We start from the raw sequence: 26,470 nt of genomic DNA, 5'->3' as shown, positions 1-26,470 counted from the left end.
GTGCTGTTGACTCAAATACAAGGTTTCTGGAGGAAAAGTAAACAACTCCTACTACTAAATGATACCAAAATTTGTATGTTTAAGGTGCAATAAAATCATTTGTTTAGAAACTTGCTTCTTAGTCTAAACATATAAGTTATGGTATTTCTATACCTACATATGTAAATATCTTAAATGCCTCCCATCCCATAATTTTAGTAAAGGATTAGACTAGCATGTGGCCAACAAGTCATTAGTAGCTAAAAGGAAGTCTCAGTCAAGTTGTATTCAAATTTTATGATGGTAATATATTTTTTTAAAAGTATCTCTTTGAGATGACTCAGATGTCAACTGTATGTAAAGTTTTACAGTAAGAAGAAGTACATGCAGGAAGTCAATACTTGAAACACTTTACTGACTTAATGCTTAAGTAACTCCCTCAGTTAGATGGTCACAGGGTCTGTGTACCACAGTGATCTGCTATATCGAAAAGTTTAAAAAGATAAATCTAATTAATAGCTTTGGGGGATATTCAAAATAACTTCAACTTATCAGGAAAACGCCTGAAGGCACAATTCTGACTCCTTGTGTAGACGCAGAAAGCAACACTCACCAGTATCTTTGCCTTTTCTTGCTCTTCATGGACCTTTCCTTTCTCCAGGATGAGGGCAGGGATCAGCCCATCCAGGTCTGAGGATGTTACTGTCTCTCTCTCCCTCTGGGCCAGTCGGGCTAACTGCTCCTCCACCAGGGCCTGTTGACGCTCAAAGCTGAAGTAGGGGGAGATAAGGACTGTTTTAACCTTTAATCTTTGTTTACCCAGCAAAGGTCCCAATCCAGTGATATCTCAATATGCTATGTATGTTATTTGCTAATTTAGTGATTATTTTGTGGTAAGAATTGTTGGACTTGCCAGCATGTAACTCTATGAGGCTCAGGATAGTATATGGGCATTCCTGGATCATAGCAGCATGCCTGTTATGTACCACAGGAGGCGTTGACAGGTCACTCGACATGTATATGTTTTCCATTAACATTACGCACTGGCATTAAGTGTCTGCTACTCTATATATTTGTCACCTCCTCTTACTATAAGGTAACTGTGTCAACACAGGAGGCTCAAGTATTATGATTAATTATGTATAAAAATGTGTTAGGATAAAAAAATAATAATTCTGTAACCACTTATTACAAACAAAGTTATAGCAGGTCCTTCATGGCTAGATAACAACAAAAAGGGACAACGACCTTGACATTATGAGCACCTACTTTTTGCGGATTTCGCCCTGGATTTCTGTACTGGAGGGTTTTGAAGCTGAAAATAAAATGGGATAAACATCAATCTATTAAAATAAAGATCAGATTGAAGAACAGAGAAGACAAAGCAACACATGGTTACCAGTATATAAAGGGTTAATAGTTTTCCATGTGGGCATGACTTCTGTATTACATAACTATCTATTCTAGGTTAAAACTGGTTTCCCTTTTAAACCATGTCTCCAATGTTGACCAAATAATCAAGTAACAGCTGAACTTTAATTAGGCTACATTAATGCTTATTATCTTGCTTATATATATATATTATCAAGTAGTGTATTACTGAGCAACACAGTGAGGGTTTCTGGGTGATGATGTGTAAATATTCTTATAGATGTATGCATAAAATGACAGTTTGTTCACTATATATTATTTTTTTACTCTGATATGCTTTTGGAAAAACTCACACAGCAGTAGAATTGACTTTTATCCTGACACTGTTTTCATCAGTCACTGTGTGAGGACATGCTAGCTTAAACTGTGAGCCTCCCAATGGGAGCTCTGTGAGAAAGGAAAGGTCTTTGACTTGGACTTACTAGGGGGTGGTTTGTTCCTGTCTGGTGGCGCTGACGGCTGTGGTTTGGGACTGTCAGCCCCCTGAGATTCCCTCATCCGCTGGAGCACGTCATCTGAGAGCTGGAAAGGAACGTGAGAAGAAATAACAAAATGTGCACACACACACAAACAAGCCCCTTAGTGTGTAAGCAAGACAGGTGTGTGTCTTGGGAAGCAGTATATTAAAAGACTCAGTAGCTTAGGAGTCCATAATCTTGTAACAAGTCATATATATCAGCTCCAGATGTGCTGCTGTACAGCTGTGCCTGACCTCTTTAACCTTCCTGAATAGTCTGTCAAAGAGTAGCTACATCTACCTACATGGATCTACACATGAACACGTGTTTAATTTACCCTCCTTCTGTTTACTTTGCAGGTTCACTAGGTCATAATTCTTTGCGTATGAAACCGAAACATTCTTACGTCTGACGTCACACAATCATGCCAATAACTGCTGACTAACGTTACAGTAACGAAAATTAACTGCCGTAAATGTTGTTGATATAGCAAACACAGCTAAAATTTTTGTTGTATTTAAACGTTTAACTTCTGAGATAATGTCATTTTTATTTGTATTCCACAACCAAATACACGTCGTCATTCACCAAGCTTGTATAATATAACGCTAAGTTAGTGTAGTAAAAGTAGTAACCGATAAGACGGTGGGCACTGTGGGGTGAGAGCGGGTATGACCGGAGTCATTTGAGGACATGGGACCTGTCAGCCGTCAGGCACCACCGCACATGCCTACTAGCTAACCGTTATTAGCTTTCCTTTTCGGCTTCATAACATAATTCAAACCTTTCCGCTTAATTTTAATATTAAGACGATACGTTTAATATCTACCTTGACTCCTTCAATTACTGTGACCTTCTCGTTTTCGTCCAGTCCGAATGACACTTTCCTGGTGGTGCTGCCATTACCTCCCATAGCGAGCAGCCGTCGGTTCCCACCTGATTAGAAACAGTAATTAACACCCTGTCTGCTGTTGGGACAGGGAGACATGCAGATGAGACAGCGGCTGCAAGTGCCGCTACATCGACCGGTGCTTAAAACACTTCAATAAAGGTCATTCTGGCGCTGCAGTATCCTCACAGCTCATTCGTTGGATGAAATAATTCAGACCCAATGACTCGCGCCCGTGCGCTTTCTTTAATCGACCAAGGGTAGATGGGAATTGTAGTTAAACGGCAGAGAGGCTAGTGTGGAGCCTCACTGGCAAAGCTTTTAGATTTTAGCATAAATTAAAATGCAGTACAGGACAAACAGTCGTGTCATCAACACATGAGAGATATATTTGTAATAAAAAGCCCTTTTCTTGAGTGTAGTTACCACAAGAGACCACAGAGTGGAGTCCTTACCTGAACTTGAATGTAGCCTACTGAAGTACCTCAACAAGCCACAGTGTGGCGTCTTCTTCCCATCCACAAAACAAACACATTAAAGCGTCCATGGTTTATTCTGTAGGTCACATAATGATCAATCCATTGCATGAATATGGGCTAATTATTATACAATCAATGCACTTAAATAAAAAGGCGATTTACAGATCATTTGCAATATGATTCAAACATCAGACATATTGTATCATATGTATCAAAAGACTGTATGCACCTTGCAAAGTTATGTCATGAAACATCAAACTGATCTCTGAATCACTATTCTACCTTCATGTAATCACCAACACCCAAATTTGAATGAAATATATTAAAAAGGTCAGGCAAACACTGTTATTTCTTGGAAATACACAACTTTGTTTCTGTGTTGTTTCTTTAAGATTATGAGAAAATAAATGCAACTATACTTTCTGTACAGTACCTGTACTGATACAGGTCATCAGTCTATGAATACTGCTAGCTTAAATACAGTAATCCATTCATACCAAGCGCATAGCAATTTCAGGGGGAAACTCACACAAATCTTATTTCCTTTGTAGACATAACTAAATGAGATGCGAGGTGGCTTACATAAAAACTTAAGCATGACATTGTAGTAATACAAAGACAAATAAGAAATGAAAGATTTCACAAGTCATGATCAGAATGGAAAATTTGGCCTGCAGCAGTCCAGCAGCTTCCTCCTTAGTCTTAACATGATGATATTAACATTTGACACAGTTCCCTTAGCCTCTTTGGCTCATGGAATTTAATCAATGATGCAACTGTATCAATACCATCATGTGATACCATCAAATTGAGCAATATTGTTCTTGGTCAAATTTCGCCACTTGTAGCAAAAAGAAAGGAACGACAGCAACGTAAACATTCAACTTTATAACAGCAACCATTCAAAGCTAAACAGATAGGCTGATATGAGAAGAGGGCATGACTTCGTTATAAAAATAGGGCGTCTGCACATTTGTTTTTCAAACTACATACAGAATAATACATCCTTAATGACTAAGCAGCTAGTAGATGTGTGTTCAGTAGCAGGAATGATAAATCTGGTAGTAGAATAATAAATTAAAGAAGAGAGAAATGGCGGATAGCGATTTGTTCTTATGTCCAAGAGCCTCACAGATACATCTCGCTAACACCCTTTACCTGTGCACAGGAAGGACAGAACCTAATTCAGAAAACAAAGTAAACCAATCAAAATGAATTTGCACTTGTCCTTGCCCTGCATAGAGAGGCACAGTGATTCAGTAAAAAAAAAAAAAAAAGATTAGCCAGCTGAGTCATTGATGTAAAACAAGGCAGCAGCAGACCACAAGGTCAGTTGAGACGCCATGTCTCAAAGCTTGTAGTAGGAATGTACAGATGTTGAGTTTTTATCAAAAGAATGTGACATTTTAGCAACTTGGTGTTATTAAACACCCTTTAAACTTCATCATTGAGGATCAAGCAGTTGATGCATGATGGTGGAATGACAGAAAACGTGCTGAGAGATGTCGGTAAGCTCCCACATTTAAGAGGAACACAATCAATACGGAGGCTGTCAGGGCCGCAGTGCGGGGACAGCACTCGTATTTTGGAGCTACAGCAGCAGTGCACTCTGGCAACAGTGTTACAAAAGCTTTGCAAAATTAGTCCTCCATATAATTGGCTAGCAAAGGTCTCTTCTTAAGTTTCCACTTAACTTATTCTGGCATCAAAGCACGACCAAGATAAACCTTTCCTGGAGTCCAACAATAGGCCAACTCCTCTGATCACCAACCTACACACACACAACATGTAAGTCCAGCTGTCAGTGTGTCTCTACTCTTGTCTGGTTCACACATTGATAGGTCTCCAGCGGTCGGCTTCAATGCTGTTAATGCTGCTGGACCCATAGGGTCCAGAGGCAACATCATCCAGGTACGCTCCAACTACACGAGAGCTGCCTGGACCAGAGCCGTCGATCTGGGTGGAGGAGTAGTACAGGCCCTGGTCTGTCAGCTCCTTACGGCCGAGGGTTGCAGCGACGGTGGGGGGAAGGTGGACGTCACTTTCATCTGGCTCATCCATCTGCGACTTGTAGGAGAAGAGGATCTTTGGCTCTGAACTGTGGGAAAGTAGAAAATAGTTAAATAAGTGAGGAAACACATAAACATTGTGTGTATTTCGTAGGATTCTTTGTACGTACCCAAAGAAGCCCTTGAGGAATGTGACATAAATGAGCGGAGCAAAGGCGGAGAAGTAGAGGAAGGTGGTGACATCAACACAGCTGGAAAGAACAAAACAGGCTTCAGACTTTGTAAACAATCCAGTTAAAAGTTACAAGAAATAAGGAGAAACAGAAAGCTCAAACAGGTCAAAAGGACAGTGCAATCATAAAGGAAAACATCTGTTATGTTCTCATCCTCTCGCCTTAAATGCACCGAACCCAACAAAACAGTGAGTCATCCCCTTTGTTGCAATAAAGCCAAGAATTCAATTAGAAAAGGTTTAAAAAACAGCCACCCAGTTTCATATCCGGGACATTTTTCTCAAAACTCCAAATGCTTTATAGCCGTATTCCCAGGAAGCCAAAAATCTATTTAACTATTTTTCTCTACAACCATAAATCAGTCATATACCCAAGAGGATTATACCAACCAGAGTCCCTCTATGATTTCAGCACACAGCAGGGAACTTCCCAAGCCCTGGACGAGGTTCAGCAAAGACAGGATGGCAGCGTACACGTAGAAACTCCTCTTGGCTGGACAAAGGTAGCAAAACACAGACAACAGAGGATACATGGTTCTTATTAAATGACACAATGCAGTGGTAGAAAGCATATTACAAAGAGTGCAATGATGTATGATATATGATGCTAATCTCTGCTGCAATGAAACTTACATGGAAGAGATATCCTCTCCCTCAGTGGAGTTTTAGGCAAGATCACGATCAAAGAGTACACCTACAAAATAATGACACATTAGACATCATTTAAGAGGAATTGGTCGAGTATATTATTCCTTATACTGCTGCCTGGTTACGTGACTGACCAGGAAGAAGAAGCAGGAGCTGGCCAACCAGAAGTGACGTCCTCCGTGACCGTAGATGTTAAAGTCCTCAGCGGAGAGGTGACTGTCTGGGTACAGGATCTCTAGTGTGCCCTGGAATAATAAGACAGTTATAACATGCAGAAAGAGAAATGTATTATTTATTATTATTTGACTTGTGATCATGTGTCATTACCTGTGTGATGGAGTAGCCCAGAGCCAGCACGGCAGTAATAGCCAACACACGCTTTATACTGGAATTGCTCTCCAGGTGACCTGATGAATGATGAAGAAAGAGGCTTAACAGACACAAAAGCTTTACAGATGTTCAGTGACTTTCATTAGAAGATTGGAAACTGGCGTGTCATGTGTCACTGATATAGTAAATGAGAACTGAAACAAGTAGAGCGAACAAACCGAAAGCCAGACCCAGGATGATGACGCTGAGCTCAATAGCCAGCAAGAAGAACCGGGTGATTTCCCAGAGCACCTAAAGAGAAAACAACCATCACGAGAATCAACTGTGGGCGTGTGGACCAGCTGTGTCGTAACACACATTGATCCAGAACATACGCAAACTTCACAGTTCAGGTCACACTCAAAGTATTACATAATCACTAGTATTTTTTCTCTCAACAGTGCAGCCATGACAGTGTGCTATGTGAACAGTGGGTTCGTCAGCCGTAACTCCACAGGGATCTGTCTGGAATGTGAGAAATGTGAGCCATGCCTTTCCCTTTAGACATGAAAGCCCAAAAAAGTAGTAGTGAAGCTCTTCTGAGTAACTAAGGCTGTGACAGGATATAGTGATGAATAACTCGGTATGGTATGATGCAAAACTGCAATCTATCATGGTTCTACCTGTAGTGTTTTTTAGACTGCAACCTAAGCAGTTTTTTCTGTTTAGGAATTAAAAAACACTTTTCCCAAACCTGTACAAAAAAAGGTTTCACTAATACTAATATACATTTTACAAATTTACAGTAAACATCAACATCATGTGTCGAGTAATGCTCAGAATTTGTCCACAGTTTAAGGCAGAGACGAGTTAGACTTACAGATACACAGAGTCCCAAGCATTAAAAATCCTGCTTCATGTAATTATTGGCCTCACTGACATGGAAGTTTCAAAAACTACGTAGTTAAATATACTGTCTAATTGTTTTTTAATAATAATATATCATTAACAAACAAGCAATAATTTATTTATTTATTTATTTTTCAAAAATTAACCCTTTTTGCGCTACCTATTATTCCTACCTTGTTACATTTGATTTACAAAATAATTCACATAAGTTCCAAAAAAAATCATGCTTCATGTTTTTCCTTACTTTGTCTATGATGGTGGCAGCACTGGACGCACTGACAGTCATGGACACGACGGCCCGGGTGATTCCAACAGCTGCTACAACAAAGACCTGAGAAATACAGGACAATACAGTGAGAAGAAAAACATATCCTGGAGGAGAATCAGGGGTTAAGTATAGCCTATAGCAACATTGCACTGGCTAACTGTGACAAACAATGCACAGACTTCCTTTATGGCCTTGGCGGGCATTGTTGAGCTGAGATATCCTCCTCTCTGTCGAGCTATTGTTGTTAGGTTACAATCCCTGAATTGGTAGCATATGTATAGAGATATGGTGAATTTTGGAAAGTAGGCATCTTTCACCTTCAAGGAAAACATTTGAAAGCACAGCAGTAAGCAAAAAGAAACTCGTCAGTAAGCCTTTCTCCAAGGTTGATTGAATTTCAGTGAGACAAAAGTGAAAGTGAAAGCTATTAACAGGTGCATTGTCCCATCAGGGTGTTGGGGTTCAATTAAAACAGTGGACTCTCCCACAACCTTAAATCTTGTTTTAGCTAATTTCTTGAAATATTTTATTTATAGAAATCACTATGCAGCAAATGTCAAGCTCAATATCATTTATTTGAATATTTTGTTTCTGTATTGTGCGTCCTACCAACAAGTAGAAGGTGACAAAGATCGGGCTAGAGGTGAGTCGTATCTTCGCCCTGGCTGAGGGCAGCTTCCACATCAAGAATACAAAGAAGGCCACATTAGGCACGAGCAGAAAAATGTCCCAGAACCGCACCCTAAAACAGAGAGATGAATGTGATGGGAAAATTTCAGATTTTTAGTAACTTAGACTTTTCCTGCTGACATCGATTAGCTAAAGTTTTTCTGCGTGTGAATGTAGTCTGTTGGATATTCACTTTGAACAGTTAATAATTAATTTGCCATTTTGTATTTCTGGCACAGTCTCACACAGATTTGTATTTTTAACAAACCCTGGAATACCTGGAGTTTCCAACGTCCTCGTACAAGACCTGTAGACATTTGTGAGGCTTGGTGATGTTTGATTCATCATCATGTTGCCAGGTTGGGAATGCTGAAGTGTTCTCCAGTGGTGTAGGTGTAACACTGCCATTGTATTGAGCAAACCTTACCACAGCAGTCACTGTGGCTAGCATGGTGTCAGATCCTGGAGGGTAAATGTGTTTTCAGTCAGGAATACAGTGAAACTGATAACTCAAATAAGCTGAGGCAGATCATCGCTTCCTCTTTTTGAATGAAGTTCGTTACAGAAGTGTAAGACCTTAGGAGGTGTACAGTTGATTTTTGTGCCAAGCAGGCACCCGTCACAGCTTTCTCCACATGAAGTTAAACATTATGTAATGAGCTTAGCTGCTGTATCAGCCATGCGTGGTGTTTTAAGTGTCAGGGTTTTAAATGGTAAAACAAAACTAATCTTTGTTTGCAGAAAGTTACACGTACTCAACAGTTTGAGAAATGTCAAGACAGAGTATATTACCAAACTTGGCTGGAGTAGAAACATGAATTGACAAGAGCTAAGTCTCAAGTTAAGGCCGTTCTTACTGAAGCTGGTTTAATATTATGATGTGATCTTGACATAACGAAGGACAAACCTGCTTGTCCTTCCTATATTTTATCAGAATACTTTCAGTTAGCGTTAGGGGAATTTCAGATGTTAGCTAATGCTGCTAACATTGCTAACATTACTCAACGTTACAGCTTACTAGCTGCGGTCAGAAGATGGGTTGTTTATAAATTGTATTACTCGCCGAGCCTTTGTTAGAGAAAACAGTAAAATCAGCAGTACAAATGGGACATATAGCACGCAAATGTACATAACGTAGTGCTGCCTTAAAGCCGACTGGCTCGTGTTAGCATCAAAACAAATGTGATACTAGTGCAAGTGGAATGACGCCGACCCAACGTAACGAGAGCTTCAGTTGGTTAAAAATGAACAACTTACCTATTCAGTAGACTCGGCGTCAAGTGTTGTAAATGTTTCAGAAATAATAAGACTTAAGGAGTTGCCCCACACTCTGTAATCGATCAATAAATTGATCACTGATACGGGACATAGCTGTATCCGATAGTTTCGTTGACAAAATTACTGTGTGGTCAGCTGACACTCTCACCACACAAGCGAAGCAAGTCTCGCGAGATTATATGGTGAGGTAGAGGGCGTTTTTTCAGCTTGTAAGGCGGTAGGCTGTGTCTTTATCTTTTGCGTCAGTGTTGGTATTTTAGATGTATTTAAATTAAGGCAAGTAATAGACACATTACTAGAGGCCGATATCTCTCAAAATTGACTGATATGAAAAAAAAAAGCTTTATAGTTTGCAGTACTATAAAAATCTATTGTATGTTAAAAAAAGATACATTCAGGGTCCAACAATCTATGCTGACACTTCAGTTTGTCTAAATCTTTCTTTGTAACTAGCCTGATTCATAAAGTTTTTGTGTTGGAAACGTAGGTATCTGTAATTACCTACATAATAGATATACACATCTCATTTGCACAAGCTGTGCAAGAAATCTCTGCATTACGTTTTGCCTAACTTTGAAATCTTGACCATGAGCCTTGTGTTGATCCTGATAATCTCAGGGCTTTCTCCCCCTTTTAACAGATCCTGCAAAACTAAACTTTATGGAACACATCATATTGGCAAGCTGAATGTAGAACTAAAAGATGAGGCCTGAGATGAATGTTTAATTATTTTACATGATTGTTCAGTCAATGTCGGAGACAGTCTTCTACAGTTTAAGACATACAGATACTACATTACACCAGGAAAAACATTCACCAGTTTGTAATCGATAAATCTAATCTGCAATTGAACACATTCCATTTGGTCATGCTGTAAACTTTATACTTATTCCAAAAAGCATCTTTCATGTTTCTTTGAGGGTTTTGGAAAACATTGGGATACTTATCCACGCATAGCAAATCCTAGAGCAATAAGTTGCAAATCTTTTGTATGAAAAAATGGCTGTTTTGTTTGGAATGGTAATTGAGATAAAGTTAATCTTGAGGGTGTGGAAAATGGACTCTGTACCCTTGTATGATTAGTGTAGAGAAATGACATGCACATTACATGTGGGGGGACTTAGACTTAGAACAGTCACAGACAATGAAGACACAGGAGGTGCAATCTGGGACACTGTAATGAGATTTTTTTCAAGGTAAAGAATGTAGTGTGTATGTTTAGAACTATGTATATATACACATTTGTATGTATTAAAAGAGAAACTGTATCATATTTACCTTAATCATGACTGTGGTTGTTATAACATAGGATGAACTGTGTCTAGGTTTTTGTTCGTGTTTTTAGTTGTTTTTGTTTTGCTTGTATTCCTGCTTTGTTCTGGAAAACTAATAAACCCATTTTTATTATTTATAAAGGAGAAAAAAATCAGAAACACATTTTCTTCAATTTCCCTTTTTTTTGTTTAATATTTACATAATGCATTTTTTAAACTCTGAATGTGAGCACTATATTTCAGGCTAACTGTAATTGTGTCCTTTATCAAGACACAACTTAAGACTTTAAATTAACCAGAAAAATACACTCTTAAATAAGCTTTCACATTATTATTCTACTCTTTCTTTTGTGCATCATATTTGCTATTAATATGAAGTTAATGTAGTTTGGATTAAGAATGAATAGTGACACGTGCTTTGGGGTGCCCTGACATCATCCTGTAGGCCAGGTGCACTGGTTCAGTCAGGTTAGCCTTAAATGTGTATATGTGGGTCTTCCCGCTGATGGTGCTGACGTTGTAGAAGCTCAGCCTGTGGGTCTTGAAACTCAGCCTGATCTCCAGCCTGCACGACACCGTGGTCCTCTTCAGCGGCACATTGTGACCCTGCTCGAAGGCCGTCAGCAGGTTGTTAAACCACATCAGACACCAGGAGCCCCGGCTGCTCTCCAGAGCCGAAGGCAACCCGCTACGCGCTAGCTTCCCACTGTAGCACACGCCGATGATCCACGGAGACCCCTCAAGCTCCACCTCCCAGCAGTGCTCACCTTCATGAAAGCTCTGGGTGCTGAGGACCTGGAAGAAGTTGGTGAACCTCTGAGGGGAGGACGGGTAGGGCTGTTTTGTTGCACTGAAAGTTGCCATCTTCAAGTCATCAGAGAGGATTAGGTTGGGGTGGGCTGTTTCGGGGTCAAAGGTCACCTCTGAAGGGTTTAGGGTGTTTCGAAGGGAGCGTTGAATCTCTCCGATTCCATCCCTCAGCTCAGCGTTCATGTTTTCCAGTTTGGGACAGGCTCGCGCCACATTGACTTTCAATTCAATGTGGTCTTCCTCTTCTTCAACAGGCATTGCCATTAACTCTGCAATGCGTGGTTGCAGAGTCTGAAGGTCGTCACTAAACGCAGCCTCATCCTCCTCAGTTAGGAGAGACTCCGCGGTGAGCACAGCTTGTCTTAACTGTTGAGTCAGCTCTGACGCTTGACTCACCCTTCGGCTTACACCTTCCTCACCTGGACCTAGCTCTACTTCGATCAGCTGCATCACCTGTGCGCTGTAGCTCTGCGACAAATCTCTGATCTGCTCTAAAAGCTTGTTTGCCTTCTCTCTCAGTTGATCATTAACAGTAGTCACCTCCAACTCTCGTTCCTTCTCTTTCCTCAGCACACTCTCTGCCATCTCCAACTTGAGGCCCAGCTCTGTGACTTGTGATGCCAGTCTGAATTTGGGTTCTTTCATTTCCAGCTTGCCCTTGCTGCTGTCTTGTTCTTGAACCAAGGGAAAGAGGTGCTCTGTGGATCCAGACCCGATCTGAAAGACATCCTTTCCGTTTGTGTCTGAGCTCTCCTCCTGGCTCCCTTCAGCTGTCGCTTTTGTGTTTGATTCTTCTGTACCAGGCCTATCATCACTCTTGACTGCTACCTCATCAGAAGGGTCTGCAGTGGAGCTGAGTCTCCCTGCAGTGGCTTTGTAGGTCTCTATGATGCTGCACATTTTGAAGCTTTTCACAAGAGTGTTGGTTCCCTGGTACTCTACCTGGCACTCAGGGCAGCTGTGCTGGTCGATGCCTTCTCCCATAGTCTGAAGGCAGGCCAAGCAGTAGATGTGACCACAGGGGAGAGAAACCGGATCAGAGAAGAGCTCCAAGCAGATCGGGCAAGTGAGCTCCAGAGCCAAAGCTTCTGGATGATTCTTTTTAGCAGTGTTTTTTTCAGTCTTATTCACAGACATGGTGGAAAACGCTGGAGAAGAGACAGAAATACGATATATATTATATAAACTTGACTTATTTTACGTTGAGAGTGTGAACTTGTCTAAGGAATAAATATAGCTGACTGAGCAAGTTGCACACGAGTAAAAAGGACATAAAAATATAATATAAAAGTATATCCTATCAGGGATTATCAGCACTGCATGCAAAGAAAATTAGGACCGCACATTAGATATAGTCGTTTGTAATCTATGCTAATATGTTGAGCATCTTTGTACCGGGAAGTAACGAACACCAACACGACAAAGCAGGAAGAAAGGAAACAATAAGCTACAAATAGCCTACATTCGGCATGCAAGTTGAAGTTATTAGGCATTAAGTTTAATCAAATTATATCAATTGTTTATTTGAAGTTTCAGTGCCAGGAGAGTGTGTTTAATGGGCGTGAATGCGTGAGAGCAAGGTCCACCAGCGTTGGTCAAAAATGTTTCTGCGTCGTCATTGGGCAGTCTGTTCAGCTTTTGCATAAGTTTCGATTTCAGAATCTTCACGCGAACAAGTACCAAAAGATTTTATTCCTTCAGAATAACTAATCACACTTCAATTGTTAGATAAATTCTACCCTGAGGATAAATGTTTGTTTTCTATGTATCTGGTTGTGCTTTCTTCTAAAATACTTAGGCATATATTAGTATTATTATTCATAAGCGTTTGCGCATCATCACTGCGCAGCAAGCACAATAGCAGCCAAATAATCTCAACTAACTACAGACAAATAAAGGCTGTCGTTCGTTGTTAATAGAGAAACAGACTTACCTGTTGCACTAGTGCTGTCTTTTGTCAAGTCTTCCTGTTCAGGTGAAAGACAATAAAACGCTGTGACGCAGAGATCAGCAAAACTCCTCTACGCCTTTCATAAACACTGACGCCTCCATGTGCCCTGCTGGAGCTCAGAGGAGTTATACATGCTGAGGAGCACGTGCCTGAATGAAACGTTTACCCACGCTGTCACATTAACGTTAACAGGGTAAATGTCCATTCAAGAAATGGTTTTATATGCATATTACTACTTTTAGTTTTATTATTTAATTGCAAAACAGTACATGATTGTCATAATGCAAAAAAAAAAGGCTATGCAGTTATAGCACTCTTGCAGTCAGGATAAAAAAAAAAAATTCTAAATAATGTAAAATGAGTGCAAATATTAGCAGAACAATACATCTTTTTACAATCAAAACATAAAGAAAACAGGCAGTGTTGTATTTAAAATTAATTTATATTTCCATACGTTTGGTTTAAAAACAGCAAATCATCAGCTCCAATGCATCAAACATTGTTGGATATTTAAGGATATGCAAAATAATAAATATAACAGTCATTATTGTACAAAGGCACAGCGGCATGCTAATCCGCTAAGTTTACAGGTCTCTGGAGTAACAGTCAGCGTCGCTCTGACACACCTCTGTATTTATGTAATGTAAAAACAGTTCTAAACTTGGTATTGCAGTACCATGAAATGTACACGTTGTGCCATTTAAATATGCTCAGATAAACCACTTACTGAAGTCATTAGCTATTTAAAAAATAATGCAATTGTCCCTTATAACAAACCCCTTCTCAGTATCCAGCTGCAAGCTTAACTCAGAAATTAAAATCATGCCTCCAATCCAAAACTGTAATTACTTATGACTCAGGTGAGAAACAAACTTTTGTGCTTGACAAACACGACAAAAAACAATGTTGAAAAATGGCTAACGTTGAGTTGTTAAATTATAATTTTTAAATATATTCTCACACATTATTTACTTAGTACATGCACCTTTAAACCCCTCCCAACAACACAAAGACATTCTCTATTGTCAACAACACTCAGAACCAAAATCTTCCTAATCCCTGCTGAATAAAGGATAACAGGTTTGTATTGTAGCTGTGTGTGTTTGAGTTCCAAGCAGCGAACTGAAAATTTCCACATCATCACAATAAACAGGCAGTTGTTGTTGGATAGTTTGGCATGTAAAGAATTTAGGCATTCTCAATACACCTCAAATAGTTTTTGGTCATTGTTGCAAAACCGGTAGGAAATGTCAAACCAGCAGACAGTTTAAACTTGGAATGTGATTATTACTCTTGCATTTGTCCAGTTTGTCATGTCCATTGTAGGATTTTCACCATAAATATTTAACATTGTGTAAACAGCCAAAGTCAGTGTTAGAGCACAGAGATGAAGTACTCTAAAATGTTACATTTGGTTGTTTTTGGAATGCAAAGTTTATACATGCTGTAATTCAAATTGTCTCTCCCTTTGTAAGACAGGACAGCTGCCTCTTTCTGTTTGTTTATTCAGTGTCTCATAAACAGGCACCACAGTTGGCAGGTCTATCAAAGGCAATATTCAGGCATGCTGGAAAACAATCTTTGGAAATTGGAAGAAAAAGGACACAACAAAGATGTATGTGCCCACCTTAAAATATCTATGTAGTGTGTGCATGTCTGTGTCTACAGTAGTGCATCCAGGTCCAGCTCTGGCAGCGGCTCCTTCCAATACGAGAAGCTGCTGTACTCAGGACAGTCCAAAGCACAGGACCAGCTGCCCTCCACAGAGAGCACGGGGAAGAAATGTTCCACCAGCTCACTCAGGTGGCTGTAACTGCAAAATACACACACACAAATAAAGTTAATAATTAAGCAAAGCTTTAAACGTGTTTGCATCTGTTTTTTTACACTTACGAGGACTTGTTGCCTTTAGTCTTCTCCTGGATGAGCTCTCCTTTCGGGTTGACGGTAAATAACCTGGTATCAGACACCCCAACCTGCTTATAGGCAAAGGCATCCTGCAAAAAATCAAGGGCAGCAAAAACAATACAGTTAAACAGAGTAGCTACAGTGTCATTTTGATCTTTGCTGTAACTATGTACAAAAGAAAAGAGAGGAAGAAGATTGTTTGTCTGTTACAGCAATAATCTGTGATCAATCATTAGCCAGTGTTTGTTTTAGGCACCAGACTTTACAGCCACATTTCTCCCACTTCATCAGAGTATTTTACACTGCCAAATATGCAACACTGCACCAGGAAATGCTTGACAGAAAACACACTTGTTGCTACATTCTATGAGCTTGTTTTGCAGCATTGCTTACATTGGTCCTGTTGCCAAAGGCTGCGTAGAAGGGCCGCCTCTGTGGGTTGAACAGGTCCCTGATGTCACTGAGGCAGGCAATCTTAAAAACCTCCGGCTTCTTCTCGATAACCTCTCTGCACGGGTCAAGACAGACAGATCATAGTCAGGTGGAGAATCTGTTCAAATGCTTGTCTCGTTGATTTCATTTTTCTACATGTTGCAGAGTGTAAGTGTATAAGAGGGGTGTCCACTAGAGGTCAGCAATGCATTGATCTTCAAACTAATACATCACACATAATGAGGAGCTGTTGTATTTTACCAACAGTTATATTCTTTTTTTAAATGATTCAATTTATTTATGCTCTAAAAAGGGAATATACACTGTTAAAAGTATTAGAAGTATCTGTGCTGTAGTTCAGTAGCAGTATTTATTACCTGTGTAGTGCTGAGAAGAGGCTGCTGGGAGCCAACAGTACAGGGCCTTGAGGGAGGACGGTGCCTTTATCATTGACCCACTGAAGGTAGTCTTTAGTGATGGCAGCCATGCCTATGGCCCGCGCAGAACAATACAGGAATTTATATCCATTCCTGCAAGGAAAGAGGCAACAAAATTTGAGTTTTATGAAATGGCATTACAAAAAAAAAGAGTTTTCTACTGTTACAATTACGATTACCTCAGCCTTTATCATTACTCTGCTTCTCTCGCTATAAATTTTATTTATTTATTTATTTAGCCAATCTTCACCCTAGTCTACCACTATTATTGGCATTGTAACCATAAGTATGTGTCTGTTGTTGTTCATGTAACAAGAACATATGTAGTTGTTGTAACAAGAACATATGTTGTTGTTGCTCTCTTTGCCTGTCTCTATCCTGCATCTCCTTCTATCCCATGTTCAGCCCATCCAGTCGAGGCAGATGGCTGTTCAACATGAGTCTGGTTCTGCTCGAGGTTTCTGCCTGTTAAAAGGAAGTTTTTCCTTGCCAATGTGCCGAATTGCTAAGTGCTACTCGTGGTGGATTGATGTTGGGCCTCTCTTTGAATAACTTAACAAAGAGTCGGTCTAGACCTGCTATTTCTGTAAAGTGTCTCGAGATAACCCTGGTTATGATTTGGCGCTATACAAATAAAATTTGATTGATTGATTTATTTGATTGATTGATTGATTGATTCTACCTCTGCTTGTAATTAAGATGACCTGTAAAAATGTGCTACACAAAACTTTCAACGAGACGCAAGAAGTGAAGCCTGTTTCTCAGGATTTGTGTTACAAAAGATTAGCACTTTAAATACAATCTCTTTTTAATTAAGTAAGCTGAAGCTGAAGTCGTTAGAAAAGCACAACATCAGAAACAAGAAAACAGGCAAACATCTGGCACAGCAGATTAGACAGTCAGCTGCAGCTAGAGTGACATCAGGATTACATCATCAGCTGTGGGAACAGTTTATCTCTTTCTGCGTGTAACAACATGAGTAATGTGTGGGAACGTTTACTAAAGGATATAAGATCATTGAAAATAAAAAACTGGTTCATGATTATTTTTTTAAGCTGCCTATAACAGTGTTTTCACATACTGGTGTATTTTGTGGTAGAGTTTGGCGATGCCTTTGTGCGTCCAGTCTTTTCCAAACTGAGGTAGAATATGACCCAGAGCGTCAGACCTGCAGGAGACAAGACCACTCATCAAACTGTTCAAGTGCATCTTTCACATTCAGGGACCCTACAGGAAATACTTTGTATAATATTTTCTAATGGACATTATATAAAATATAGCGTGCAAGGAAATGCACTTGTTCTTACTTGGTGATGGTGCCGTCTATGTCTGATATGATGATGCGATCGTTCCAGTTCCACAGGTAGATGGCCGCCTCACAGCGACAGGTGCCCTGGTATTGTGTGGTCACACTGAAAACCACCTTGTTGGCTCCTTCGCGCAGGTTTAAGTGTTCCTGGTTGTGAGAAAGGAGACAATTAGCTCAGAGCAAACAAAGAAAAGGAAGTCGTCAACCTCTACATACAGCAGCGTAAAATTCTCTTACTATCTGTTTAGAGGTCAGACGCAGGGATTTGCGGTACATCTGGGTGATGCACTGAGTGGCGTTGAGGGTTTCTGTTGACATGCTGGTTTGAAGGATGGCTTTACGGCCGAGTCCCGCTGCCTCATCACTGTCCATGTCGTCCAGTGTGGCTCTGGAGGAACAGCGCACATTTAATGAACACGCCATTACGTCTCTGTCACCATAAGACATATCTTGAGATAAAAATTGAAAGCTCAGTAAAATGAAAAGAATAAAACATTCCACATGGTGATCTGTATCATTGATCGGACATCTTTAGCTTCCATTGATATGGTGTATTATCTAGTGTTAAATCAGACTGTATCTTAGTGGGGTGACTTACGTTACTGGGGTAGACACACTTGCCAGTGGCTCATCTTGCTCCTCTTTTGAGGCCTTTTGCTGAAAAACAAGCAGGTTACATTATAAGGTAAAATCTCACCAACAATTGCAACACTTGTTCTTACAAACTGTGAAGCGATGAGTCGCTTCTGGCAGAACACAATTGCTTAAATCTCTACCCATCATATTCCTCTCATGCCTCACACAGACAAAAAGCAACCCTCGCTTACAAGAACACACCTGTAATTATTGTAATAACTATTATAGCATGCGCAAACATGTATCTTTTTTTTGGAAGAACATCATAAATACTTTAACACGAGTTTCTCGGAAAGTACCTGGTTGTTGTCCATGTCTCTCCTCCTCCAGGAGAACCACCAGCGTCCAGACTTTTTGGGCATCTTGTCCTTCACCAACCGGTCTATCGTACTCTGTACGACAAACACACACAAACTCAGTGACAAGCTTGTTTCATGTTTGTAAGGGGACATTGTATACCAGTTGTATAAACCTCTTATTTTATTTTATCTATTCCTATTTCTATTTGTACCTCCCTTCTTGCTACTTGTCTTTGTGCTGTTGCAACAACCGAATTTCCCCTCTGGGGATCAATAAAGTACTATCTAATCTTATCTTATCTTAAAGAAGCCTTATTAATTAACATTACTCAGATGTAATGTAGAAACCATAAAGTACCTTTGGTAGGTTTTTCTGGAAAGTTGTCATTGACAAAACCATTGGAGCCGCCACTGCCCAGTTATAGTAGCTGTGAAAGATGAAAGCCAGCTGATTAACAATCATACACATAAACCCATTTTAAATTACCATTGTACATCCTATTAAATAAAGAAAGAATCAAACATCAAATTGTTATCGTACAAGTGAACAAAAACATGTCTAACTTGGAGTTGATGCAGATCACCAGGCTCGGATCCTCAATGATTCCTGGATTGTTTGCAAAATCCTGATATGTCACGATGTGCTCCATGAACTTTTCTGGATGAACAAACCAAACCAAAAGCAGCATGTGCTCGTAAATAAAGGTTCATCTGTCTCTGTGATGTGACACAACAGAGGCGCGTATTCCCCATCGCTCACCTTTAGTGATCTGGCTGGTGTCGCCCTCCTGTCCGCACAGGGACATGCTCACGTCCATGTTGTAGGAGGTGGAATCAGACAGGTACTCTGTCCCGCTGTCCATGGCCCCACTGCCCACTGACTGAGGCGACTGGCTGCCTGAGAAGGAGCCCTGCTCGGCGCCGTGCTGAGACCCCCCCTCTGTCTCACTGCAGGGACGACAGACACTCAAATTAAATCACTGTGGACATCGAGTTATTTGTAAAAACATTTTAGAGTTGGATATTTCCTACAGAATTAAAAAAGAGTGTATGCTGTATTAGAAGAAAATCCATCATGTGTCTTTTTACCTCTTGGGGAAGTAGAGTGCAGCCACCTCCGGGTCCAGCTTGGTCAGATCATCCAAGTAAATATCGGTTGGTCCGAGATGATGATTACGTTTACCTGCAGCAGAATGACACATTAACCCAGCTGGTGATCATTCATATAAATGGATGATTTAATAAACAAAACTTTAAACACACCTGAAGTGTAAGAACAAGACTTAAAAAGTAACACAAATAAGAGAGAGTGCCTTCACCTTTCTTCTTCTCCTGTTGCTCCACTTTAGAAGACGCCTCAGCGGAGTTCGCCGAGCCCTCCGCAGCAGCACCGCTGTCTCTCCCTTCAGCTTTCAGTGCACCATCCTCCTCCCCTCCCTCCGCACAGGGATCTATCCCACTGTCCCCCTCGCTGACAGGGGCGCTGCTGGTGGAGCCCTGTTCACTTTGCTCAGATGATGCCCCCTGCTGCTGTGGATTGGATACCTCTGTGCTACTTGGACTTGTTGCTGTGCAGTCTCCTATCTGTGCGTTGTTTAGTTTGGTCTCACTCTTTAGCTTTTCTTGGCTTATCATGTCCGTCACAGTGCTAACACGGATTGTGCTTTCTTTGCTAGCAAGAGAAGATGAGTCTCTGTTCTCTTCTTCGCCTGATATCAAGTCCATGTTAGTCTTTGCTGCTGGTGTAGAAGACGCAGAGAGGTCGCTGGGGGTGGAATGTGCAATGTGAGAGTTTTTCTCCTTGGATAAAGGCGGGGTCAGCATACTGTGGCTACTTAAATCTAGGGATTGAGTCCTGGGTTGTGGCCTGACCACTGTCACACTGCCCACTCTGCCACAGCTGATCACAGGCTCGTAGCCCATGTCGAAAGAGTCCTGCCTCTCAATGGTGCGGAAATAAGAACTGCCAGAAGGGGAAGTGTGCTGTAACTCCACTGCTGTCCTCTCAGACTGACACGGCTGTGAGGGGGAGGGCAGAGGGCAGTTTTTAGTTTAAATGTGTCCACATGGCAATCTGTAATCTATAGCAAGGTTACATCTGTGTATGCGTGTGTTGACATACCATGGGAAAACCTCCCCAGTTCCACTCCATATGAGGCTCTGAGGACCCATGAGGTTTGACCAGGAGCTCGGAGTCGCTCTTAGGAGAGGAGGGCCGGCTGAAGAACACAGTGCTGCGAAAGAGAAAGATAATAAAGATATGAAGACAAAAACATCAATAAATGCTGAGCCAGGAGAAAAGATAAGTATGACTTTATCTCTGTCAACAGAGTCTCAACCCGCCTCAGTGAGGCTGCTCAATACAAACCAATCAATCAATCAATCAATCAATCAATATACGGTAACGATTAACCTTCCTCACTTCTCTGTGGGTGACTGCTCTCCATCTGAATGTGGATGAGTGTCTCTGGTCTGTGTGGCCCCCAGCACCTCATCTGGCTCCTCAGACAGCGAGTAGTACACCGATTTACTTTAACACACACAAGGAGACATCATTAAAAGCTACAGCAGGCAACATTACTTCATAAGATATTAAATTGGAATTATGTTTATTGCTGATCTGTGACCTTTGTATTCGGTTTGTTTAAAAGTGAGTCCGGTCTGAATCAAATAACTAATAAGGGTTAGCGTTCCACCTAAATAGCCAATCACAGCGACTCTGTACAAACTAGCATCATCCGGCTTCGATGTGACTTGTGTCAGCAGCGCGCACGCAGAGGTTGTGTCAGTCAGTAGCTATGGCAACTTGCGGTAAACTTCCTGTACCTCCTTTGTCGACAAAGGCGTATACTGCTAAAGAAGCAAAAAGAAGGGAGACCTAGGAGGGGGGAAAAAGCTACAAAGAGAGCCCTGAATAAAAAGAGGGATCAGACGAGTGGGAGTGTGAGGGGCTGAAGAGCAAAGCGAAGCAGAGGCTGCTCTGTGCTTTCTTGACAGGTAATGGTAACTCTTACGGTAACAGCTAACGGTAGCACTATGCTACAACACCTAGCGGTAAAAAGGTGGTCCACACCAAGAATCAGAAGTGTAATAACTTTAGTAGTATTTGAACATTTTGCAAGCAATAGAGCCTCTCTCTCCTCGCCTCGGTGCTGCAGAGAGACTCACCGCAACGAGTGTGCACCAGTTACAATATGCATGTGGACGCTTGGTGTAGCGGAGTAATACAGAGAGGCATGATTACATTTGAATGTTCATGTTGCTTACTGCCACTTTAACTGGTGAACACTTAACATGAAAAGCCTGCTTGTATTGACAATCTCATTAAGAGTCAACACCCGAGAATGGAGCCACGTTACACCACCTTAACCAACACGTAACAACATCAGCAATAACAAGATCCATTTCTAGGACGAACGCAAGAACAGTAAGAACCCAATGTAGACGGGTAAAATGAATAATTACTGCTGTGTATTTCACCTGAATGCATCATGATTAAGCTCTTTCTTTAAACAGTAACTAACCAGTTGTAATCACTGACCTGATATGCAGCGGTGTGACCGGCTCCTCTTTAGCAGGACTCTCCTGCCCGGCCTGTTCACATTCCCGCTCCCACTCCCTCTCTCTTTCCCTCTCATCTGACGAGGAGCTGGCCTCGTCCCTGAGGTGAGTATCAGAGCGCATCCGTTTACGACGGCGTTTCTTTCTGCGGGCGCCCGACCCAATGATAGAGGATCCCTCAGCGTTCTCCTCGATATCGTCGGGGAGCTCATGAGGAATTGGGGAGGTGCATAGATGGGCTGGGACCTCAGACTGAGGGGGTAAAAGGAAGAGATTAATAGCTGTCTAACCTGATGCGATTTAACCAAAGATATGTAAAGATGGAAAATATAAGAGAAACCATCTCACCTCCATGTTTTCATTTTCCTCCACAAAAAAAGCTTCTCCATTGTCGCCCAGCTTCATGTGCAGATCAACGCAATCTCCATTTATCTCTATGTCCACCTGAAATCACAGGGATCCATACATGTGTTCAATTATGGAAGCAGGAGGATAGAACTACAGTACACGAGGCAGACAAACACTCACAATTTTCTCCTTGGAGCGCAGCACCCCCAGCTTGCCGAAGCGGACGTGAAAGGGGGAACACTGGAACGATCCATCTGGCTGTCGCACCACAATGACATCGATCCCTCCGGTCAGAGTGGCGGGGTTAAGGCCGCGGTACAGCTCCTTCACCGTCACGAACACCGTCTCCGCTAACTGGCCCACAATATTCATGGTTTGGGACTGAAAACAAAAGACAGAAAACAAGAAGTTGAGGCCAAGTGGCAAAACAGAGGAACAGAAAGCGTCTGCAGCCTGTGTTCTCTGTTGTCTGCGTCTTCTTCTCACACTGTCAGCAGAATTCTTGTTACAATATTCATTCAAATAACCAGGCTAAAAATCAGATGACATACAAGAAAGCATATCAAGTATGTACTACTTATGTAAATAATTAAATGCTGAACAAACACAGATTTGCACATCAAAAGATTTTCAAACCTTTCCACTTCAGCTATCACAAACGTCTATCCTTTGCAACGTCAGTATTTCGAGTGTTTGGAGTAAAGCATCCTGACCTTTGAAATCAGATGTTGTTCATGACTAATGGGCTAAAGATCAAACACGGTCTGTGAGAGAAGGTGCGGTCTATTAAAGACACATACCTAGAGGCTTGTTCCTAAACGCAAAAAGGAGCTGTTAACTTGGCACGACAGGATGAAGTTTAGTTTTTGAGGTTAGTTAATGTAAAAGGGTGAATACAATTAACTCCCTGCTTAACAAGCCAGAACTTGTCCAACAAGAAGAAGCTTTAGTAGGTCAAGGAGTCAGTCTTTGCCAAAGGCTACTCAAAACATCACATTCGGCCTAGTTTGAACCTGCGTCAACACTGCAGACTGCCAAAGCAGCTTCTGCAGGATTAAGAAGGCGTGTTACCTCTATTGGCCTGACTACACTGTGCTTCTTTAGATTATTACCTGGTAATACAATTAAATTTAGTTCAAAAAAATCTAAAGTTAATCTTTTAATCTTGCAACTAACTGAAGTCACAAACTCGAGGCGGGATGAGGTAGCTTTAACTGTAATGATGGGGATTTCTACTTTTATGCCTTTAAAAGCTGATAAATAAAAAGATTAGAGGAATAAAGATCATAATTTGGCAAATCATTTTACATTTGTAAAGCTTATAAAGTTTAGATTTTGATCAGAAACAGTAAAGATAAACTTGGTATACTTTTGAAAACATAAAAAAGTGTCTTAAGAGGCTACACCATGAATCCAGCCTCTCTATGGCATCACCTGTCAAAACTCCACATAAGCGATCTGGTGTCTTACCCACAGTGAAGGATGCAGATGTCCCTGCCCAACCAGGCTGTGTTCCCTTGACCTCCTTTCTGCCATCAACACCACTATAAAGGCTTTTCCAACTCAGGAATTTTACCTTCATTTCCACCAGAGAAACCTGTCAACTCCCAGGATGCTCGGCTGCCTCTAAAGGCCAAGGCCACTTAACCCCCCACCCATATCTGTCTGTAGATGTAAGGCTACATTTCGTTAGCTTTGACATCTAGGACGTAGCTACAAAGTACGGTTATAACTGTTAAGCTAAATCAGGCTCTGCTCTTGATCCGTGATCATCAGAGATGACAGCGCTCGATTCCTCTCTGCTCTCAGCTAGGACGCAAAATCTAGCAATCTATATGAGAGAGTCCTGGTATATTCAGTCACACGCCGATGCTTCCTCTATCTAACACAATTTCACACGCACACACACACACACTCTCCTGTCACACTGAATTCATACTTCCCCACTTGCACTGCACATGACAGCCAGACCAGCAGTTTCTGAAAGGCTCGGACAGGCTATTCAAACACGCCTGGCATAAAAACACACACACACACACAAACTGAGCGATCACACAGTTTCTGGGTTTGACCACAGCTCTCTGGGCCATCAAAGATGAGGAGACTCTCCAGCAGTCACGCTCTGCCAACACTGGAAAATCCTCCATAGGCTGCCTGGTCGACTTGGGAGGAAGTCAAGCAAATAAAGTGCACATTTTGAGGGACATACCTGCCTTTGCTGCCTGTGGAAGAGGACTCAACAGAAAGGTAGGCCTAAGTTTAGAGTTTATATGACATAAGAAAAACCCTCTGGCCCCTACCATGTGACTAATCCAACAGCAAATATGAGTTTGTAGCTCGTGGCTTTCTCTCTGAGCCCATTGAGGCTTATATTTGTGTATTTGATTTAGAGTGATACTTGACAGAAGCTGCCAGGTCAATGTGACAATAGCAGTGAGAGAAACCAAATGTAGTAGAGGGTTGACAGAGGGGAAAGATAAGGGCGTTAACAAGTGATGTACAAGGATCAGATAGTTTCATCTGTAGCAACACAGTTTCTTATGTATACAGCCAGCTTCCCGCCTTAAAGTTCACCTCTCCTCACTGATGAAATCCTAACTGCTGCAAGGGCACTACATATTAATCAGTACATTGATTTTTCTGTATTGATTTAAAGTGTTATCAAAATGATACGTCAATATGGTGAAAACAAATAAAATTACAAGCCATGAAAACCCAATAACACAACCGTTGAAAACTTAGAGGTATTTATTTTAAAACGCGTGAAATTCCTAATGAGGTTCTGAATGGAGGTTCAATACCTTCAACGTTTTTGCTTGAATTAATGCCTAAACGCGAAATGGTTGCTGATTTACCAACTTGAATAATTGATTTACGTGACGTGTTTCAGCACTATGAGACACAGTCTTTCACACACTATTTAAAATGTACTTCATGTAAAGCAGTTTCTTAATGGTTAGAGTCAGCCAAGAATGTGGAGAGTGTAGTCTTGCCTTTTATTTACAATTGCCTCCTAGGGGTGACACTCTGGGTTACTTCAATGTGAATCAGCACATCTGTTCCCCTCTCTTGACCACTCACTGTTGCATAAAAAACTCACAAAATGTCAGTTACATCAGATTTTCTGATTGCGTAATATCTATGACCATCCCTGACTCAGATGGGGCTGAATAAGACAGTCCCTCGGGCTGCAGTGGATCTAATTTGGTGAATGTCTTGTAAAGAACTCACTGAAAGACACTACCATTATTTGCTTCTTTTTAATGAAACACATTTTAAAAGACAGTATATTTACCCATGCGATGCAACATATCTAATGTATATAACTAGACATACACCACGACCTCAAACAACTTCCGCAACAGTGTCATCATATGGCACATGCCTGTAGCCACTGAATCTCTCGAAAATTAAAGCAATAGCAAAGAATCACGTCTGCGTTAGCGTAAAACGCCTTATAACTTGACACAACGTGCTATTTTATGAAACAAAACTAAGAATTCACCAGTCAGGACTTCGTTTAGTATTTGCTCTGTTTGTTCAGAGTTCAGAGATTAATCTTCTTTACGACTAGTCTTTAAACAAGTTTGTAAGATAGAGCAAGAAACAATCCTAAAACAGGATAAAACTTCTAATACTTAACACCTTCCACGAGGACACAATAAGTCAAAGCTGTATTTTTCTCTTTTGATGCTAAGAAAGTGTTTTCAGACGCTTACCTTTCGTAGTGCTTTTTCGGATTGACAAAACAACAGCCGCCGTCCAGGATGCTTCCTAGTATTCTGCGCCTGCGCGAAATCCATGCCAATCACCAATGAGCAAACTGGAAAGGAAGAAATGACCCGCCTCTAACGTTTATATGTAAACAAAGCGCTTAATGATGCATGAATTCCTTTAGTTTTGATATCAGCATTGTAAAACAATGGAAGGAATAAATAGGTAAGAAT

The 26,470-nt window shown here is 41.1% G+C and overlaps 4 protein-coding genes across 6 annotated transcripts in view; all 4 read right to left on the bottom strand.

Moving 5' to 3' along the window:
• Nucleotides 1–2,930, bottom strand: part of chchd6b (coiled-coil-helix-coiled-coil-helix domain containing 6b) — a 59,476-nt gene extending 56,546 nt beyond the window's left edge. For both annotated transcript variants that reach the window (XM_069678591.1, XM_069678592.1), the window contains exons 1-4: nt 2,698–2,930; nt 1,833–1,932; nt 1,249–1,294; nt 593–749 (exon numbers count right to left, since the gene is read on the bottom strand). In XM_069678591.1, the coding sequence (XP_069534692.1) occupies nt 593–749; nt 1,249–1,294; nt 1,833–1,932; nt 2,698–2,781 (387 nt within the window). In that variant the 5' untranslated portion in view covers nt 2,782–2,930. The remainder of the gene's footprint in view (nt 1–592; nt 750–1,248; nt 1,295–1,832; nt 1,933–2,697) is intronic.
• Nucleotides 2,931–3,291: 361 nt separating this feature from the next.
• Nucleotides 3,292–9,690, bottom strand: tpra1 (transmembrane protein, adipocyte asscociated 1). The gene is made up of 11 exons (XM_069678052.1): nt 9,538–9,690; nt 8,559–8,742; nt 8,221–8,353; nt 7,588–7,674; nt 6,674–6,746; nt 6,453–6,532; nt 6,260–6,370; nt 6,111–6,171; nt 5,868–5,970; nt 5,416–5,496; nt 3,292–5,334 (listed from the first exon to the last, which is right to left on the bottom strand). The coding sequence occupies exons 2-11, from the start codon at nt 8,729–8,731 to the stop codon at nt 5,064–5,066; spliced, it is 1,173 nt and encodes a 390-aa protein (XP_069534153.1). The 5' UTR covers nt 8,732–8,742; nt 9,538–9,690; the 3' UTR covers nt 3,292–5,063.
• Nucleotides 9,691–10,291: 601 nt separating this feature from the next.
• On the bottom strand, nt 10,292–13,678 carry trim107 (tripartite motif containing 107). The gene is made up of 2 exons (XM_069678733.1): nt 13,576–13,678; nt 10,292–12,790 (listed from the first exon to the last, which is right to left on the bottom strand). The coding sequence occupies exon 2, from the start codon at nt 12,777–12,779 to the stop codon at nt 11,226–11,228; it is 1,554 nt and encodes a 517-aa protein (XP_069534834.1). The 5' UTR covers nt 12,780–12,790; nt 13,576–13,678; the 3' UTR covers nt 10,292–11,225.
• Nucleotides 13,679–13,972: 294 nt separating this feature from the next.
• LOC138606019 (phosphatidate phosphatase LPIN2) lies at nt 13,973–26,270 on the bottom strand. Of its 2 annotated transcripts, none has more exons than XM_069678479.1 (20): nt 26,243–26,270; nt 22,704–22,904; nt 22,524–22,619; nt 22,156–22,427; nt 21,037–21,144; nt 20,737–20,848; nt 19,934–20,633; nt 19,704–19,797; nt 19,375–19,562; nt 19,179–19,272; nt 18,973–19,042; nt 18,615–18,707; nt 18,278–18,336; nt 17,917–18,067; nt 17,678–17,826; nt 17,452–17,538; nt 16,311–16,463; nt 15,895–16,009; nt 15,487–15,590; nt 13,973–15,406 (listed from the first exon to the last, which is right to left on the bottom strand). In XM_069678479.1, the coding sequence occupies exons 2-20, from the start codon at nt 22,893–22,895 to the stop codon at nt 15,256–15,258; spliced, it is 2,988 nt and encodes a 995-aa protein (XP_069534580.1). In that variant the 5' UTR covers nt 22,896–22,904; nt 26,243–26,270; the 3' UTR covers nt 13,973–15,255. The 2 variants fall into 2 exon arrangements, with proteins under 2 accessions (XP_069534580.1, XP_069534579.1); XM_069678478.1 differs by lacking the exon at nt 26,243–26,270 and adding an exon at nt 23,994–24,059.
• Nucleotides 26,271–26,470: the final 200 nt, after the last annotated feature.

This window comes from Semicossyphus pulcher, unplaced genomic scaffold (assembly GCF_022749685.1).
Source record: "Semicossyphus pulcher isolate SPU_LCO1_2020_fin unplaced genomic scaffold, fSemPul1.0.p SCAF_3, whole genome shotgun sequence".
Taxonomy (NCBI): Eukaryota; Metazoa; Chordata; class Actinopteri; order Labriformes; family Labridae; genus Semicossyphus; species Semicossyphus pulcher.
This window is presented reverse-complemented; position numbering and strand designations above follow the sequence as displayed.